This window comes from Hydra viridissima, unplaced genomic scaffold, assembly GCF_058129835.1.
Source record: "Hydra viridissima isolate aposymbiotic clone 2 unplaced genomic scaffold, HvirCarnegie_v1 scaffold_4, whole genome shotgun sequence".
Classification (NCBI taxonomy): Eukaryota; Metazoa; Cnidaria; class Hydrozoa; order Anthoathecata; family Hydridae; genus Hydra; species Hydra viridissima.
Genome location: NW_028324303.1, coordinates 1485156 through 1506134, shown reverse-complemented (window position 1 = coordinate 1506134; position 20979 = coordinate 1485156). Strand labels below are relative to the sequence as shown.

Here is a 20979-nt window from a genome sequence, read left to right as displayed (position 1 = left end):
AAATACTGACTTTCAACAGCAACTAGTATCATTTTACACTTTTATTCGCTATCTTTATCGTCTTACGTTTTGGTTTTGACTTTCAACTCCATTAATCACACAAAGTAACATTTTTTCTTCATAAACCCACCTCTTTGGTGGTGGTGACTTCTGTTACTCATATTGTTCTATAACTATTACAGAAAATGTCATGCTAACTAATACGCCATTAATTTTTAATGAGCTAAAAATTGATACTTATATGGAGTAGGTAGAATTAATACTCAATTCTTAATAGTTTTTTTTTAAACATTGTGCTATCACCTCTTAAATATAAAACTAAGTAAAAATTTCTTTTTTTTAATTTGTTTACTTTTTTATTTAAGACGCTACCCGCTTTTGTTACCCAGTTATCGGAACAACCCGTATTTCGGAACTACTCGCTAGTGGGGTAATAAAATCGGATATCTCATGGTTTTTTTTCATAATATTTCTTTAAAATATGTATAATAGTTATATATATATATTTAAGTGTTTTGCGAAAGCACCTCAAAAGAAAACATGCAGATCTTTTCACAGAATTGGAAAGAAAAGATGCAGATAGAATGAGGGTTGATGACTCTTTTAAGATTCATTCTGATGATTCTGATTGGACTCACTAATTGATTCTGATTGGACTCACTAATTGATGGTCCAATTAGTGATTCTGATTGGAATCACTAATTGGACCATCTGAATCACAACAAACAAGAAAGTTCATTAATGAATTTTTAGTTATTTGGCTGATCACCACAAAAGCATGTTCGTCATACTCAAACAGCTGTACATATTGAAGAAAAGCATGAAAGAAGATATTTTTAACGGACAGAAGAAACATGATTCCTGCAATACCTCCAATTAAACCCATTTTCAGTGACGCGGCATTTTCTAACTCCATATTAAATATGCACACTAAAGTATTTAAGAAGTACTTAAATTGTAATATATTTTATATTACGTACATTATTAGTATATTATTTGTAATATTTAATAAAATACTTAAATCATTTTTATAACAAAAAGATATTCTTTTAAATATATCAAATATATTTAAAAGAATATATTAATATTCATACTTAAATATATTTTAAATAGATTAGTGCATAAAATATATTATTGCATTAAGTAAATTATATATATATGCAACAAAAAAGTTGTCTCATCATGTATTAAGAGAGCAATATGTTTTTCTGTTACATAAACCTCGCCATCTTTTGTACCACAAACTGTAGCATGTAATGTTTTGGTAAATTTAAAAAAAAAAGAAGTTTTGAAAATATAATACACTCTTAGTAATTAGTATTCTTTTCAAAGATTCGTAACGTCCCAGACTCTAATGTGTGACGGCTCGGGAGTAGCTCAAAATTCACTAACTACCTGCAATAGACCTGGTTTTCTGGCCTTTCGTTTAATTCTTCAGTGGATATTACAACAGAAATAAAAATGGCAAAAGTATTAAACTTTGTGTTTAGAGTGATTTTTACATAAAGCCAAAGAAAACCAAACCTAATAATTTTTTTAAACAAAAAGCCAAACAGTCTAAAATGAAAGTAAAACGCTTCTTCAAATGTCGCAAAGGTGCAATTCCCCGCTCAAAACTTGTTAATTTTTCTGTAGCCGTTGCAGATTTGAATGTGTTACGCGTTTGAATGTGTGAGGTTAGGCATTAGAGTCTGTGACGTCACGAATTTTGAAATGAATGCCAACAACATTATATTGCTTTTTCAAGATTTAGGGTAGAATGCAAGAACCGAATTTGAGTCAAGTTCGACTTGAAATCTCAAGTTCGACTTTGTCAAGTCAGGCTTGAAAAATTGATTTGAACGAATGCGTAAACGAGACTTGAAAATTTCAAGTTCGTGCTTGAGAAAGTCGAACTTGAAAAATAGTCGAGGCGTTGAATTAAGGGCGCTTATCGGAAAATGCACTTCGCAACCAATAGCGGCAAAACATTTTTTTTTTTACGGGAAAAACCTTTTACTGAAATTCGTGTAATGATATTTTTATAATATACGATTAAATAAAAAGTTATTAACAGTAAAAAAAAAAAAAAAAACAGTTTTGCTATGTATTTTTCATTACAAAAGTAAATTCATCTCGGCACTTTCAGTTCCAAATCCTAAGTTGTAGGTAAACAACGGTTGTTTATATGTACCACTTAAGTGATCAAGACAATATCTCCTGATTTCTCCATTTTAACAGATTCTATTCGAATTAAAATACACGGAAATGTTCTAGAAAAAAGATAATCTTATTTTGACGCTTTTTGGGGATACTATACTAGAATGTATTTTTATTTGTCTTTTTTCTAATACTTCAATGAAAATGTTTTTTTTTTTTTTACAAATACTGAGAAAACTATTTTTAACAAAATTAGTTATCTCAATTCTAATACTACATAATACTATATATATATACGTATACATATATATGTATATATATATATATATTATAATTATTAAAACATCATATACGGTATCATACTATTATTTCTTTTTTATGTAATATTTACTTAGAAAAGAATTTCGTAAAGTTGGCGTTAAAACAGTCTTTCGTTTTGGTAATCCCTTAGTCAATATACTTTGCCGAAACAAATCTAAACTGCCTCCGAATAGTTATCCAGGAGTATACCAACTTAATTGCACATGTGGCGCATGTTATATTGGGGAAACAAGAAAAAAGATTTCCACACGAGTTTAAGAACATAAAAATAACGTTACAAAAGCCAACTGGGAAACATCTGGAATAGTCGAACATTCACAACATTGTAATGGTAAAATAAACTGGGAGAAACCTAAAACACTCTCTATAATTTCAAACAACTACACAAGGAAAATTCGTGAGGCCATTGAAATACAACGTATACAATGCACAAAACCAAAAGAAAACATGTAAAATCGCGGCAATGGCAATTTGGTGATGACTCACCATTGGAAACCGTTTTTTGTAAAACTAAAAGATCTTGAATATCTGACGTTGCAATGACATAATTTGATTACATTTATTATAATTTTTAAACGGTTTTATTAGTTTGATAATGGCTCTCACCATATGAGCCGAAATATTACATAAAAAAAGAAATAATAGTATGATACCGTATATGATGTTCTAATAATTATAATACTTTTACACATACTATTAAAGATGTCACTTAAATTTTATATATATATATATATATATATATATATATATATATATATATATATATATATATATATATATATGTAAGTATACCATTTACATATGTAAGTCAACAAAGATCACATATGGAGACAGGTCTTCTGAAATTATTGAGCCACTTATAGAAACATAAAATAAAACTTTTAAGAAACCATTGATAGCATCTTGCTCATTAACACATGAAAAAGAGCAAAATTTAAGGTTAAGCAAAAATCTCTTAATAAAAAAAAAACACAAAAAAGCAATAAAATGAAATTCATGATCTTCATAAAGAACTGATGCAAAAAAACAAATAGAAATAACTAATATAAAAAAAAAACTCACTCCAGAAAAACCAACAATACAAACAAAAAAGAACATGAAATTAAAATGGAAATTTATTCAAAAAAAAAATCTCGCAGTTAAAATTTTCACAAAAATTTAAAAAAGCAATACAACAGAATGATTCTATGTGAGGATGATTATTTTCAAACAATATCAGATCCAAATTTTTTTTTTAGAATGTTTTAATTTATCACCTTTTTTTTTTAGTGAAATTGTTTTTTTCATATGTAATACTAATTTGAAATATAAAATGTAATTCTTTTGAAATAATATGCAGTATAAACATTTGCAAATAATGTTTTTGTTATTAGACCTTTATCCATAATCAGACACAAATTTTTTATCCGTAATCAGACAAAATTTAAAAAATAAAAATCAGTCTAAAATTTGATTTCTCTTTGTTTCTACAAAAATATCTCTTGTGAATGCTTCAGCACCATATTTTTCATTGCTATTTTGTATTTCATTGCCTCCACAATAATCATTTTGTAGAAGGGCAATGTTGTGAAGCACAGAACAGGATATTATTATATCTATGGAATTTTGCAGTTTTGTTCGTAAAGGAATGTTAAGACAAGGGTATCATTTTTTTGATATACCAAAACAATATTCAACAAAAACATTCAACATGTGTGTACTTCTTAAGCTGTAATTGTATCTGATTTCACTTTCATTTTTGGGTTACAAAAAGGTGTCATTAAATATTGTTTACAAGGATAGCCAGAATTACCTAAAACATGAACATGTTGGCAAGCTTCAAAAACTTGTTTTATAGCTGAGTTAGCAAAAAAAAATGAATCCTAAACACTTCCAGGCCATTGAACACAAGCAGATAAAATTTCTTTTGAAGCACCTGCAATGACCTGGCAATTCAAAGAAAAAAATCCCTTTTTTCTTCTCGAAATTTCTGTGTTTTCTCCACAAGGAATTCTTATAGGAATGTGTTCCATCAATTGCTTCTATACATCCTGGGAATCCTTGAATTTGGTAAAATCTAAATATTGGTTGATAAATATAAATATTTTCTTTATCTAATAAAAGTTCAAAGTTTGTATGAAATAACAAAATCAGATATCCATGAAAACTTCTAATCACTTTTGCTGAATTATTAAAGAATCAGCTTCTGTTGGAAACTTTATGTACTGATATCTTTTGTTAGCCATTTGAATTGAAATGTTCTTAACCACTCGACAAACAGTTGACTGATTGTCGAGTGGTTAAGAACATTTCAATTCAAATGGCTAACATGCCAAGTGGTTAAGAACATTTCAATTCAAATGGCTAATATGCCAAATCACATACCAAGGTTTATTATTGACTCTGTTAATAATAAGCCTTGGTATGTGGTTTGGCATATTTCTTCTTCTAAAATTCAGCTCATACCGATTCATTTTTGAACGTTTTAAAACAAGTTTTTTTAAAATACTTCATATTGTTGTAACTATTTCTCATGAACTCTCTTTTACTCCTTTTACACGTATCACTTCTTTGTATAACTGCAACTGTTTATTACTAAATGGAATACTTTTATACTGTATCACATAAACGTGCCTTAATCAACAGCCTTTGATAATGCTAAGAAGTTCGACCTGCTGATAAGCATTTCTAATGGCATCAAAATATGACATGTTGGATCATTACATACGAGTTACAGGATGTTTTAAAAGACACACGATTTCACAATGTTGGTATTCAGTTTTCTGTAATAAATTCATTGACAAATATACTTTCACAATGTAATCTTTTAATTAATCACATCAATATACCCAAGTAACTACTTTTGCTTGTTAAAAACTCATTTTCATATTTGCAAAGGTTGTAAAAAGGTTGTATATAGTAATAGTAAAGTTTTGTTACGCATCAGCAAAATGATTATGGCGATTTTTTTTTTTTTTTTTTTCAAGTTTGGTTTCAAGATTGGTCTGGAGCAGACTTGAAAAAATGACTTGAAAATTCAAGAATTCTCGTTTTTCAAGTCTGACTTCAGTTCAAGTTCGCTTCTTGCATTCCGTTCAAGTCAGACTTCAGATTTGAAGTCTGACTTGAAATTTCAAGTCCGCTTCTTGCATTAGGAAGGAATTTTTGCTTTCTTAAGTCTGGTTTGAAATCAGACTTGAAAACGGTCTATTTTTGGCGGTTTTCAAGTCTGACTTGAGTTGAAGTTCGATTTATGCATTCGCTCAAGTCGCACTTAAGGTTTGAAGTTCGACTTCAAATTTGAAGTTCGGTTCTTGCATTCCACCCTAATTTTTGCAAACTATTTCATGCTTAGGCGAGACTTGGTCTAATTGGCTGCTGGGGTAAGTTGACACAGTGCGTTTAACTTTGGAATTCTCCACCAGAAATTTTTAAAATTGATAGGAACCTTCCTACTATATTAATTCATCTTTCAGTGTAGTATCAGGGCTATATGCGCATGCGAATAAAAGTTATGGTGAATTTTCTGATTTTTTACTAACGTTGTAACTTTTGTAACTATGATACTTTTTCAATTTTAAAAAGCAATAGCATAAGCTACAAGTAAACTCGATTAGATGAAAAAGTGTTGAACGGTTCACTCAAACCAGTCACCTTTTTTATTTCTCAACCTTTCGTGTTTTTGGATTTACAGGCCATTTTGTGAGCAAAAAACTTTTGCATTGGTCGTAAATTCACTAAAGTTATAACAATGCACACCTACAGGTATGCGAAATTATAAAAGAAAAATACACAGGCCTGTAAAACCTAAAAATGTTACGAGAAATGCTGTTGATGCTATTTTTATAAGAGGAAAGTCTATTCGATCGACTTGAGAACAAAAAAAGTTAAGGTCAAAACAAATTATTGGATAAAAGTTATGAAGAGTTTTCATAAAAAATGACGCACTTGAAATAGATGCTTAACGTTGCTAAACTTGTCTCTTTTTATATGGTGTTGCAAATTACCCTAAGAGTATAGGCAGCTTACCCCAGGTAGGGGAAAGTTGCCACATGTTTTTTTGTTTGCTTCGGAAGCCCGTTTTGGGCCACCAATATCTTCTTTTGGTATGTTTGACACTTGAACATGCTTGCCAAATTCAAATTCTTTTGAATTGCAATTTGATATCTTGCCAAACTCATTTTCTTTTGAATTGCAGTTTGATATCTTCAAAAAGTTCACGCAGAAATGCTCAGAGCTCAAAAACTGTAGCCAACTATTCCCGGTCTCCCCTTCAGCACCAATACATTTAATTTCATAGTTTATGACATAAAATATAGTGGGGTTTATGCAAAAAAAAAAAAAAAAACATTTTTTCATTTTAATACATCAGTATACTGTTTTTTATTATATACATATATATACTTTAAACACAATTATACAACTTATTTTCCTATGCAATTATATACAATTTATTTTCGTTACAAAAATGATTTAAATAAGTTAACTTCTTAAATACTTCAATGTGCATATTAAATATGGAATTGCTAAAAAGCCGCATTACTGAAAACGGGTTTAATTGGAGGTATCGCAGGAAACATGTTTCTTCTGTCTGTTCCAAATATCTTCTTTCATGCTTTTCTTCAAAATGTACAGCTGTTTGAGTATGACAAACATGCTTTTGCGATGATCGTATTTTTTAGTCAAAGTGGCATAGCCTTGAATGTAGTCGTTACGAGTCTTCTCAAGAGCTTCGCATGTGCACTCAGAAAATTTCTAGAAAAATAAAACGATGCAATGTTTTTTAATTCGACACAAGTGTCGAAAAATGAAACGAAAAATGTGCTCAAGCACGTACCTGTACAACACTTTTAACTCGATTGACGAGAGCTTTGACATTATCGTATATGTTTAACAGAGTCGATCGAAAGCTAATGTCTGACTCAGAGTTCCTTACAAGGTGTATTTCATCAACAAACTTATCCAACAGATCTCGGTATTGCTGAAGGGCCAAAAAGTCCTGTGTGAATAAAAAGAGACAAAAATCTTTGTCATTTATTCCATAAAGCATGGTTCGTATCGTGGTTCTTAAAAACAACGTGACTTTTCCGTAACTGACTCTTTATTTGGAATCGTCATTTATTTGTTGTAGTTGTTCATACGAAGAGAGGCAGTATGTTCTTTTGACGACTTAATATTTCACCTTAAAAATGATTTTCAACAAAAAACATAAATCTTACCGACTTAGGGTCAATCTTTGGGCTTTTAACAAAACTTTCAGAAATGTCGTAAGAACAAAGCGATTCGTTTATGGACAGTTTCTGTTCAGGTGTTGATATGTGTTTTTCCTATAATAATGTAAGAACTTTTACGTTTAAAAATGTCGTTTCCTTTCACGAAACGAAAACAATGACTTTACACAACTTACCAACAAGCACTTCAGATTTTGCATAAGCGACCAGTGGTATCTATCCACGGTTAGGTAGTCTGTTAAACTGTAGAACTCCTTAAAAGCCTCCAAGCAAGTTTTTGATCGTTTCAGTAGGTTTGTAAAAAGCTTATCCGAAGATTCTGATGGAAAGAAACCACCTCTACTATATTCCAACATGACCGTGTTCTTTCCAATCAAAAAAGTCATAAGAATGACTGAAATAAAAACAGTATAGTCAGTATATCTGCAGTCCATTTAAATAAAGTGCTTTATGAAATTACTTTTCAACCAAATAACTAAAAACTCATTAATGAACTTTCTTACCGAAAAACATTTTAACCAGATTCATCACTTTTAGATTTGTGCTTGTGTTGGCAACTTTGTAATTGAAGCTTTTTTCTAACGCTCATTTTTATATGCTTCTTGTTGTTTTACGTAAGAGTCGTATTGTAAAACGAGTTTAATTTATTAATATATTATAAGAATTTTATATAAACTTATGCGGTAAGTACAAAGAAGAGCTTGTTTATAACAGCTAGTGGTAGAAGAGTTGCTCGAGTCCGTTGTTGTTACTTCAAGAGAGCGAGGTTTCGAAGATCACGCTTTTTATACATATTATCCAGGGGAACATTAACTGTTTTAATACAATTAGATTACCGCGACACTTATACATATTCCGCATTAATTGTTTTATGACGATTTGATTACCGCAACACTTCTTGACTGAAGGTTATTTCCTTCTCCAAATGGAAATTTTCTTTCTAATGGTTCTAATTAATTAATTAATTAATTAATTAATTGAAGAAACTAATTTTTAACTAGAGTAAATTTTTTTCCGTTTTGCTCTCGAAACTTTGCTTCAAACAATCTTCGAAAAGCATACTACTAAATGAATCAATCATAAATTTAATAATGAATGATAGCTGGTTTCTATTTTGGCATTTAAGGTTTTTTGTAAAACTGACATATTATTGAGTATTATTTTAGTAGAAGGAAAAAACCATCCATATTTCTTCCCAGTCAGCATTTCAACGTTGATCTAACGTTGATTCAACGTTGATTTACGGACGTTGATTTAAGCGTTGTTTCCCAGGAAGCACACACCGTTGAAACAACGTTGAAATAACGCTGATCGACGGTGATCAACGTTATTTCAACGTTGTTTCAACGTTGTGTGCTTGCTGGGTTGGAAACAAAATATCGACGTTGAAGTATCAACGTTGATTCAAAGTTAAAAAATCAACGTTGAACTGACGTTACGTTTTATGAACTTTCGAAAGCTAATACTTTAAAACATTTACTAAAATGTATTTGTATTTAAAAATTTACAAGTGGGGGTAATTTCTTTCGCTTTTTCACCACTACCTTCGCTTTCGTTTGACTCAACGTCACCCTCTACTTCACATTCATCGTCATCTTGATTTTCTTTATCACCTTCTTCAAGAACTTCTTCATCTTCGACTTTGTGGTTGCAGGATTTCCGTTTACTTCCATTTAAACGATAAGGAGCATATTTCAAGCAGAAGACTAAAAACGTCCGAGTTTCTTTTTCTGTCGCTTTTGCATCGCAGCGCTTAATCGATTCTAGAAAATAAATGCAAAAATATTCAAATTTGGTGAAGTGAATAAAAATGCAGAGAAAGGAGGAAAGAAAACCTTCCAGTGACATTATTTTATACAATAACATGAAGTTTTCAATTTTTAGTCGTTTAAACAGATTTATTTATTTTTTTGATGAACATGTGCATAAAAAAAGTTTGCCATCTAATTTTTGTGAAATCAACCAAATTTATTTATTTTCAACAGACAGCCAATAAAAAGTAGTATACAAAAAAGTTTTTAATAAAACAATATAGATCTGCATCTTACCTAATTTTTAACATTTAAAATCTAAATAATATCCTACCAATTATAGCTTTATAAATATTCAACCCTTCCATAGGTAATTTCACAGTTTCTTTTCCTTTCAAACCAACCAAATTAAACTTTGAAATCTGTTTGTCATTAGCCCTAAAATTAGAGAATTGGTATATAACGTTGGCAACACAAGATTAAACATGTCAAAAGAGAATTTCAACATTTTAAAATCTTTCTAAAAATAAAAAATCGGTGGAACTATTTTTCTTTACTAAACTAATAAGTATTATTGATTAAAGAAATGTTTTAACCTGTTTATCATGTTTGTAATACTTTTCTTTTGATTGTTACCACCAATGGAAGATAGCTGCCTCACCTGATGTAAAAATAGAATACAAAATAATATCTCTATGAACAATGTGGCGATCTTGCACAATAGAAGATCTATATTCTCAATGGACATTTTCAGGAACATCCACCCAATACCCAAGATAAAGATAACGTCCACCCAATGACTTGAATCAATGGTACATTTTAATGAAAAATAACTTACAAACTTTTTAAGAACTCTTTTTTCAGCTCCCATTTTTCAATCAGATTCATGTAGAACATTAACATCATCAAATTGTATTAACATCTCTCTTTTAGCATCTTTCATCCTGGTGTCATTAATTGCTAACCTTTTAGAAATTTCATTCATTTCCAAGGTTATTTGGGCCAACTTCCATAATACTATATGTTGAAATCCTAAGTTGAAAACAAACAGTACTTATAAATTACTTAATGTGTTAAATTTTTAAGTATGTCAACCTGGGTCTCAAAAGAAGTAAGATTATATAAAAATCAACAAAAAATAATTATTTTAAATAAACCTACCATTACCTTTAAGATTTTTTGAGCTAATTAACTCGTCCCAAGCACATGCAGAATCTCTTCTATTGTAATTCATGTAGGTTTGAGGAATACCAGCAGAAACATTGGTGAAAGAGCTTTCTGATATACTAATAGTGGAATGATTGTTTAATGTTGCTTTGAGTCCAGAAAAACCTCCACATATAGAAGAGGTAGTAGTTGACTTAAAGGGCATTGGTATGTTGGCTGATAAAGCAGTGAGTCCAATAGCCATCAGGTATAGAAAAGGTTGCAGTATAACCTTTAAAAACCAATTTAACATTAAAAAAGTTTAACAAAAAACTTATTACAGTAAATACCATTAACATGCTATTTTGAAGGTCTAAAAATTAATTTAAATGATCTAAAATAAAAAGTAAAACAATAGCATGAAGGGAAAAGGTACCAGATAATATTTTTTGACTTGAATTATTCCTCGTTGCTTTTTATGGAATATCATAAAAGGCTCCTAAGAAAGAAGGAAGGAAAATAACTAATTGACGTTTCTTTCTTTTCTTTCATATTGACTTTCTTTTTTTTTTTTTTTATTGAAAAAGAACAACTTTGGTTATTTTATTAATTGTAAAAGAGAAAAAAAAACTAAAAAAAAATAAATAAAACTTAATTAACAGCAAGAATAGTGTTATCAATAATATATTCTTTTACTTGTTTTCATTTTAGGTAGAGCTGGCATTGGAATAGACTTTTCTGCTAACTTAATAACTGCATGTCTTAATTGTCATTTCATTGTTATTCTCCAGCTGTCACATTGTCTCCATACTTCTCACATACTTCTTTGTCATCATCTAGGATGGAAATAATTTATGTTTACAATATGAAAGTCTTATTTTAAGAAACAAAAACAAGGATGACCTCTTAATCTTAAGTAATTTTAACGAGCACTCATTAAATGTATGAAAAGACCTAGAAAAAATTTAAACACAAATCTCTAACGAATTTATTTTAGAAAGAAATATAGGTGAAGCGCCTTAGGAGTATAGTAGACATTTGAGTCATTGCAAATATGTAAATAATTTAGTAGAATTGAAAGAACCCTTAAAAAATAATACTTTTGTGTAAATATTGTGAATGTAAATAAATAGAGAGATGTCATTATGTTAAAAGAGTAAAGTCATTATGTTAAAAGAGTACATCATTTAGTAATAATAAACAACAATCAATTGGACAACAATCAATTGGATTAGACATTTTTTTCAGCGATGACTCTACATTCCTATTAACCCAAAATACTTTGTCGATTTACCCAGTTTGATGAAAGATTCTGGTCAAATTCCTCTTATGAGCCATCCTTTGCATATTTGAAGTAAACTGTTCTGGTCCAAGACACTTTGTTTGTCACACTCACATATTTTTTTGATATTTAAATTATTGTACATCTGTTTATCTAATTCAAAAGAAAAAATTAATCTATAAAAAATAAATTAGGAAAATATAATAGTAAAATGAATAAATAAAAATATCAAAATAAATGTGAAAAAAATCCATTATTATAGGTTTCAAAGTTATTAATTTATTTTCTTGTAACTAATATCACTAGTATTATCATTTACTTATTATTTATTATTGGTATTATATTTATTGTATTATTATCATTATTTCTATTATTATTATATTTATTGTATTATTATCATTATTTCTATTATTACTATAACAAATTTATCATAGCATAATATGTGTGTGTATATCATAACATAATATGTGTGTGTGTGTGTGTGTGTGTGTGTGTGTGTGTGTGTGTGTGTGTGTGTGTGTGTGTGTGTGTGTGTGTGTGTGTGTGTGTGTGTGTGCCACTGATCTCAAAATATAACTGGATAGCGGATTCAATTGTCTTTTTCAAAAAAATTTGAAGCCAAAATTGGCCTCCCAAAATGGCGGCGATCGGAGCCTTTAGCAGTGATCGAATTTTATGCTGATTAAGAATCGTATAAAAACACGAGTCTCAAAATCAATCGAAAGTGCTCTAATTGGAAGTTGAAAGTACAAAATTTATCGACAAATCCCAAATATTCACCATCTTGAATAATGATTTTTTTGTCTAAAAGTTATTATTTCAGAGAATTCACGACCTGGTTTTTATTTTGTTATGTTGAAGACTTCGAATAATAGAACATGAGAATTAATTCTAGTTTTAAAGTACCACGCCAATATGCTTTAACTAGGACTCTTACTTTGTTGTCTAGAACATCTTTTAAAGTTTTTATGGAATAAGTAGAAAACTTCTTTTATTGATTATTTACTGAAATAAATTTCAAAACAATTAAATTTGTTTATTAACAAATTATATATATTAAAAACTATAGACTTTTTTTTTAATACTTCAAAATAACCCCCCGTAAAGGTTTATTTTCATTATGTCATAAAAAAAAAGAATGTTTCACAATAATCTTTGTGTTTCTTCATTTATCAACATGCCATAGCTCTTCAAAAACCAACAAACAAACTTAATAGCCCTATCGCCTAGGATCTTGCTAACTAAAAACGGCTTAAGAAATCCATTTTTATTATTCAATGAAAGTTCATCTTTTCTAATACTTTTTTCTTTAGTGATCATACAAATTTTTGTTAAAAAATAGTCTTAAATTCTTTTATAAAAATAAAATTTTCAAGAAAGAATTACGTTTCACAAGAGTAAGAGTAATTGTTTATACTCGTATATATATTTAATTTCACTCGAAAGAAATTTCGCGCCTACAATAATTCATAAAAACATTTTTTTATAATAAAAACCAGGCTGGCAATGTTTAGCTTTTGAGAACCAAATCAACCGTAGCATAAGTTTATTCAAGATGGCGAATATTAGGGATTTGTCGATAAATTTTGTACTTTCAACTTCAAATTAGAGCACTTTCCATTGATTTTGAGACTCATGTTTTTATACGATTCTTAATCAGCATAAAATTCTCTATCAGAATCAATCATAAAATTAGGGGGGGGGGGGGGGAAGAAAGTTGAGTAGCGCCTACATATACATGAAAATATATAAACATCAATAAATACAAGTTCTCTCAACACTAATTTATCGTTATTATCGTTATAGCACTTTTAGCTTTAATTACAGACCAAAAAAATGTTTGTAAATAAAGCTGTGTAAGATAAAAACATGAAATCTTTTCAATAATCATTATTAGTATAAAAATTGCATTAGTGTTAAAGTTTCTCATGACGAAAACGCTAATATTCGCCATTTTTTCAACGAGATGACGAATTTTAAAAGTAATAATTTAGAAATTAAACATGGTTTTTGCCGCTGCTTAAATTTTTAAATTTTAAACGGTTCATTCGAATGTTAAATTCCAACGTTGAAATTTCAACCTTGCTTCGACGTTGACACGACGTCATTTGCTTGCTGGGTTATTTCATGTTATTTTGGCATTAATTAGTTTTTCAAGATTCGGATTAGGGAGCGAATACCCGACCCGAATACCCGCGGGTACCCGTAGACGGGTAATTTTAATAACTTCAGTTACCCGATATCCAAGCCTTCGGGTCGGGTATTACCCGATTTAAGCTACCCGGATATTACCCGTAGAAGTACCCGATCATCGGGTAATTTTATTACCCGATATCTTTACCCGAAAGTCGGGTAATAAAATTACCCGTAGAAGTACCCGAAAATCGGATAATAAAAATACCCGATAATCTGGTATATCGGGTAATAAAACTATCCGATAATTCGGGTAATAAAATTACTTGAAATTAAGTAAAAAAATTACCCGATCCTCGAACCGAAGTTTTCGCGCGATCGGGTATTTTCGTACATTTTTTTTGTTGTTGTTGTTTTTTTTTACTGTGTTTTTTTAAATTTAACTTTATTTCAATTCTTTTAATATCATATTTGTTTCTATTTATTAGTTCCACCCAGTCTGTGTAAGTATTAATTTTTAACTAATTAAAAGTTAATACTTACATGAAGTGGGTGGAACTAATGCTCCATGTAAGTATTAATTCCACCTACTCCATGTAAGTAATAATTTTTAATTAGCTAAAAATTGATATGGAATAGGTGGAATTAATACTCAATTCTTCACAGTTTTTTTTTAAACATTGTGCTATAACCTTTTAAATATAAAAGTAAGTAAAAGTTTCTTTTTTTTTTTTTATTTATTTAATACGCTACCCATTTTTTGTTACGCGGTCATCGGAACTACCCGTATTTCGGAACTACACACAAGTCGGGTAATAAAATCGGATATCTCGAATTTTTTTTCAAAACAAAATATGTAAAATAGTTTTTTGTTTTTTTTTTTAATTTTTTTATGACTACTTTAAGGCCTTCTTTCTATTAATTTAATTATATAATAGTCATAAATAATTTTTTTTGCTGTTTGAATGTACGTCCAGTAGTTGAATGTACGTCCATGAAGTTGTCTCTTATGTTTAAAAACTTTATGTCTGGCTTCAGACCCTTCTTCACCAAAATAATCTATTGGTAGTGCTGCATTTTCTAGAATTTGTCTACTATTTATTAAAACCTTATGTACAGTTGCAGGCATCGGATACCAAGGATATTTAGACAAAATGTTTTGCCGTATCAAAACAATCTTTTTCTAAATTATCTAAATTAATTTGATACTGGAAAGAAATATCATCTCGGCTATAATTTCAATAGTTTTAATGGATTCCATGTGCTGAAAAATCACTTTTTCTTGTAATTGTACAAAACGTTTCATTGTATGCTCTAAGAAATTCTTTAATGGTACATGTGCAATGATATCGGATATTGATATACCATTTGGTCTACATGCTGATTTACATTTCCAAATCTCTTTGTAATCTGGATTTATTTTACAATTTTTGATAACTCTAATGTTTTGATACTGTTGTTTATTTAAATTGGAATCCAAAATTAACTCTAATGCTTCTTCGGCTGTATAACGTACTGTTTCTTTTTTGGTGACAATATAGTTTTTTTAGTTTCAGTTGGCCGAGAATGCTAAATCACCTTTCTTTTGCTGATGTGCAGCCATACCTGCTGCTTGTAATATAAGAGTTGTCTCGTGTAAATATCTCGGCACAACTCTGATGCTTCCAATTTCTTGGCCCGATCCGATTTTTCGGTATATGATAACCTTGGTCGTCCAGAAGATGTTGATGGAATTGATTGACTTAAAGATGTTGATGGAACTGTATCACCAGTAAATGTAATTTCTCTTTTCAAACAATCTGAATTTTTAATTTTAATCGGCATATTGTTCTTTGACAATCTGACCATTTTCGTTCAAAAGAATTGCACAAACGACATTTTCTTTTGAATATTTTTTGCTAATAACTACTGTTTCATCATTTCCAACTAGTTGAATGACGTGCTAAAAAACATTTGACTTTTTCTCATTTATATTTTTCTTTTCACATTAAATAAATCCTCACATTTGAAACATATAATCACTGCAAATAAACAGAAATATTTTGAATTGGGGTAAACGATAGTTCGTTTGATTTTTTTTCCCCGTGAACTTTGGGAAGTCAGAAGAGAAAACTTTGGTTTTCGCGCTAATGCAATTTTTCATCTACCGGAACAAATATGTTCCTGCGGCTTTTCTTTGATCTTAATGAAATATCGTAAAGTTTCGGGGGGTTAATCGTAGGTTGCGCCAAAATTTTTAAAATTAAATTATCAGTGCTATTCAGAAGCAGTATAAAAGAAGAAAAAGATAATTTAAGGTATGCTTTTAAAATAGTTTGTGATTTACTTTTTATTAAATTTTTGAAGGATTACGAAAAAGAAGCTTTAAAAACTCTAAGCAATGGCATATTACCCCCGTCATTAAACCTGCAAAACGTAATTATATTTTGCCATTACTCATTTTTTTAAATAACCAAAGTTTTCTCGTCTGACTTCTAGTGCTAGTAAATTTACCGATATTTTAAAAAACCGGTAATTCGGTAAAAAAAAAATTATTACCGGGTTACAGGAAATTTAACGGTTTTTTTTCTAAAGGCTCAAATAGTAATAATCTAAACACTGAAAACAACAAAAATCATAACAAATGAATATATTAGTAAAACAGCATCAGTTTACAGGCCCATCCTAGTTAAAAAGAAATAAATTAAACAATCAAAAAGATTTTTTTTATATAATAAAATATAATTAATTCATTTATTATACATTAACATTTTTGTACTTTAGCGTAAACATTCACAAACATAGACATAAAAAAAACTTCATTTTTAAAGTAAAAATAATTAATATAGTCAATTCTTTTCAAGGAGCATAAATTGTTTATTGAAGTAAGCTCTTAAAAAACACATTACATTTAATGTTTCGCCGTTTAAACTTGTTCTGTACCTTGTGCCAATTAAACCTGCTGCAGAAAAAGCTCTTTCCGACTCTACACTGGTTGGGCGAACTGCTGAAATTTACTTTTGGAATTTGTTTAAATATTTTCCTTTAATATTTTGTTCCTTGAAATACGTCATTTCTTTCCTGACTATATTTAAAAGACCGGATGTTGTCTTCGGATCACTTCGTGTACAATAGTTATCTTTTTTTTTTTAATTACTAAATTAAGTTTTTCCTTCATTGACATTGCTTGACTTGATGTCGCCACTGCTGATAAAACCGTAGATTCACTAGTTGATTCAGTTTCATACACGTGCACAACTTCAGCTTCAGTAGTTTCGAAATCGTTTTTTAAAAATTGTTGAATGATTTCTACAATATATTTTTCCATTACCAATTTACTTGTTGTATTAAACACGCCATAATTACTTTCATTATTTAAAGCTGTACGTGGACATGGTTCATGAAGATATGAATATATATCAGAATATACGGTTCTTCTCTCACTTATTCGAAATATTAAATCTTGTTTCAATTCATTACTTAAGAAATTATTTTGGTTACTTAGTTCATCCAACATGAACCTAATTGTCAAATCTGCAACATATAGATTCGTGTCCCTTGAACAGAGAGCTTCCACAGCTACTTTAACAGGTTGCAAAGCCATTATTATATTTGATACAACATTAAGATCATTTTCTGATAAATCTATATCGGATTTGATATCAATTAGACTCTTACAAACACAATTTTTAATCTCATAAATTCTTTCCAACATTATCAAAATACTGCTCAACCGTGTTTTTGTGTCAAGGATTAGCGTAAGTTCTTTTTTAAATTCATCCTTAACATGTTTTTGGAGGATGTCATTTTTTGTTGGTGACCTACGGAACATGACAACAATTTTTCGAATTTTTGTTGTTATTGGACCTATACTTTCATGTTGAATTGATGAATCAGTAGTTGATGTATCCTCAATAACGTCAAAAACCCTAATATCTTCCATTACATCGTCCTCTTCATCTTTACCATGTTCAAATTCAGTAATAGCCACTTCTTGATTTTCTACGGAAATATTATCCGAAACAGATCTTTTATACAGCATCTTAATTACTGATAACTGGATGCCGTGGGCTAAACAAAGTTGATGATTTACGTCCAGTAATCTGCCTACCTTTTTCATTACGGCGGCCCCATCCGTAGTAATGGAAATTATATTTTCTATCGCAATACTAAATTCTTTAAATGTATTTTGAAGATAAGTTATACATTTTTCAGCAGGCATCGATCCTTTAATCCTAACCAATCCGAGATTCCAAAATACATTATCATACGAGTGGACATTCTTATTCATAAACCTTCGATTTTTGAGAGATGTCCATTCATCGAAAGTCAAGCTGAATAAATCACCACGGGCTATTCTTTCTGATAATTCTGTAACGATTTGTTTTCGGATTTTGTCACCGTACTGCAACACCATTTTCTTAATTGTTTTTGGAGTCTTTGGGCAATCATATCCTTTGGATTTAAATAATTGCTGAAGATCGTATGATGTGCAAATCTTTTTAAATGATAAACAATCTCGTGCTGTCAGTCTTGCTAAAACAGCTGGAAATGAATTATCAATTGTTTTAATAATGTTGAAATAATCAGAAATTTTTGATCTAGAATTTGTATCATTTGTAACGGAAGTTATGGTATTGATATTAGAACAGCTAGCTTCTGCCATCATGTTGAACTCTTTTTAGCAGATTAATTTTATGCTTTCTGATAAGGTGATTGTGCAAACCACTTGTGCTGCCGCCAGAGCATTTTATATTTTTTTTGCATACATTGCATATAGCTGAATCGCCAGCTTTCGTACGTAGAAAATGATTCCACATTGATTTTGTCCGGATCCAGTAGATATCATAGATAAGGCTATTTTTTTAAAAAAAATTCAATATGTAAATTTTGGAACACAATACAAATATATTCTATAATATAATTTTAAAGACTTTTTGTGAAATACTCAACACAATAAAAATATTCGCTTTATTTTCAAAGTTATGTTTTGTGTTTATTTTCAATTTCTTTTTATGATACTTAATAATTTTATCATCCAGTGCAAAAAACCAAGTAATTAAAAAAAAAACTCACTAACGCACTATTTAAATTAAATAAAATGTCACCTGTAACTGTAACCAGATGGGACGCGACCACAAAATAAACTGAATGTAATTATACATAAACTACATAAACAAATCCTAATTGTATGTAAATATTTTTCTTTCTCTATTAAAAAACGAAAATTTAAGAAAAATCAATCAAGTAGGCTGTATTTTTTTTTAAGAAATGCATATTGTAATATTGTAAGGAAACAAAATTCTTTTCATTATAAAGTTCTTAATTTTTTGCGATTTCAACTGTTTTTTTATAATATGTAAAAAAGTTAGCTTTTTTGTAGAATTTTTCTTTTTAGTTAGAAATATTAATAAAAATATTACCAATAATTTATTCAGAATTTCCATAAAATTTTACAGAATTACCGGTAAATTATTTGAAAATTACCGGTAAATTTAAACATAATTCTTAACCAATTTACCGGTAAACCAGTAAACTGGTAAACCGGTTTTGCTAGCCCTACTGACTTCCAAAAGTTCACGGGAAAAAATAGTCAGACGAATTATCGTCTATAATTGGGGCAACTAGTGGCAAGTTTTGAAAATTGGAATATATTGCTGAATATTACCAAAATTCAATTGTGTAAAAATGTTTTTGGAGGAATACGGAGATTTTTTTAAAAGTCAAATCAAAGTTTTGAAAAATGTAAAGGAAGAAAAAATTCTATACGCGCGCTTATTTCTTTTACATAATATAATAATGCAGTATTTTAATTTAATTAAATAATTTTAAAAAGCATATACCTGTATAAAAGTAATTTTCTTTACAGCAATCAAAAATGTTAATTATTTCAAAAGTTATGTATTATTAAATTAACAGCTCACTTCACGCTAACTCACTGCAGACGAAGCTGAGATTAAATTTATCCTCAACTTGAGTGCATATTAAAAACAGACTAGGTAATTAATTTAAAAATAGACCACGTTTATTATCACTTTGATGGGTATACTTTAAGGTACCACATAAAAAACATCTTTTTTAGAACTTAAAAAAAAAATGTGTTTCTGCCAAAAAATCGGGTCTCAGAAACCATAGTGCTGTGGAAAGTTTTAATGGGAGGGAGAGGGGGAGTATTGTGAAGTTTTTAAAAATACTAAAATCAGTATTTAAAAAAAATTTATTACTGAAACTTTGTTTCTCACTTTTCAGATTCAACCCCCTCACAGTGAAATAAAAATACCAGGATTCAAATATTGGCAATTTTATTTCGTGTAAATACTGAAGTAATAAAAGGTAGGGAGGTAGGATCTAATTGGTTAAAGAGGTAAATTGATACACCGCGTAAAACAGTAGAGCTTTCCACCAGAAATCTCCATATCATATGGAGCTTTCCAACAAAGCTTATACATCTTTCAGTGTATATTAGGGAAATTAGTGCATGCGCATAGATGTCGTAGAGATTTTAGTGTTTTTCAACTTTTTAAAAATCTTTAAAAAAGTTATACATAATAAGTTGTTCAATTTCCTTAACATAAATCAATACTTATATAAACACAACAGCTGTATACATACACATATATACCATATATACACAGAAAACCAGTTTGGATTTCCTAAAAAGCATTCTTCAGCTCACGCTCTTATCGAAATAAAAAACAGAAAGTATAAGAGTTACTCTTGATAATGGAAACTTTACTTGTGGGGTTTTCATTGATTTACAAAAAACTTTTTTCACCTTAGATCGTAACATTCTCTCCTATCAAAGCTTTACTGTAATGGTGTACGCGACATACCCTCGCAAAGTTTTAAATTATGCCTTTCCAATCATCAACAGTTTGTTGCTTTAAACGACACATTCTCAGATATTAAAAGTGTTCGCATTGGTATCCCTCAAAAGTCCATTTCACATCCTCTTCTCTTTATTAACTATGTCAATGATCTTAATCCTTCTCTGGAACTCTCAATACATATTTCGATG

General features: G+C 29.6%; 5 protein-coding genes and 1 pseudogene across 7 annotated transcripts in view; all 6 read right to left on the bottom strand.

Annotated features, from left to right (window-relative positions):
* Positions 1-20979, bottom strand: part of LOC149889350 (uncharacterized) — a 51135-nt gene that overhangs the window by 10640 nt on the left and 19516 nt on the right. The window lies entirely within an intron of this gene.
* LOC145182441 (pinin-like) overlaps positions 1-20979 on the bottom strand; it is a 173635-nt gene that overhangs the window by 142260 nt on the left and 10396 nt on the right. The gene's annotated exons all lie outside the window — the stretch shown is intronic.
* Positions 1-20979, bottom strand: part of LOC145183454 (damage-control phosphatase 1-like) — a 161432-nt gene that overhangs the window by 130063 nt on the left and 10390 nt on the right. The window lies entirely within an intron of this gene.
* The window catches only part of LOC145182677 (protein YIPF3-like), a 153228-nt gene that overhangs the window by 121860 nt on the left and 10389 nt on the right, over positions 1-20979 (bottom strand). The gene's annotated exons all lie outside the window — the stretch shown is intronic.
* On the bottom strand, positions 6867-8710 carry LOC149889353 (uncharacterized). The gene is made up of 5 exons (XM_090085615.1): positions 8174-8710; positions 7847-8064; positions 7659-7766; positions 7277-7438; positions 6867-7194 (listed from the first exon to the last, which is right to left on the bottom strand). Exons 1-5 carry the CDS (start codon positions 8196-8198, stop codon positions 6994-6996), a joined length of 714 nt encoding a protein of 237 aa, XP_089941741.1. The 5' UTR covers positions 8199-8710; the 3' UTR covers positions 6867-6993.
* On the bottom strand, positions 9137-11306 carry LOC149889352 (uncharacterized; annotated as a pseudogene). The gene is made up of 7 exons (XR_016451823.1): positions 11264-11306; positions 11004-11066; positions 10583-10859; positions 10260-10453; positions 10018-10082; positions 9756-9859; positions 9137-9433 (listed from the first exon to the last, which is right to left on the bottom strand). The product of XR_016451823.1 is annotated as an uncharacterized LOC149889352 (transcript).

Excerpts from the sequence above, each read along its gene's own strand:
- LOC149889353 (XM_090085615.1), bottom strand. The coding sequence starts at position 8,198 with ATGAATCTGGTTAAAATGTTTTTCG. Across the intron at positions 8,065-8,173 it reads TCTGGTTAAAATGTTTTTCG|TCATTCTTATGACTTTTTTG; the intron begins GTAAGAAAGTTC and ends TTTTTATTTCAG. Across the intron at positions 7,439-7,658 it reads CAAAGATTGACCCTAAGTCG|GACTTTTTGGCCCTTCAGCA; the intron begins GTAAGATTTATG and ends TTATTCACACAG.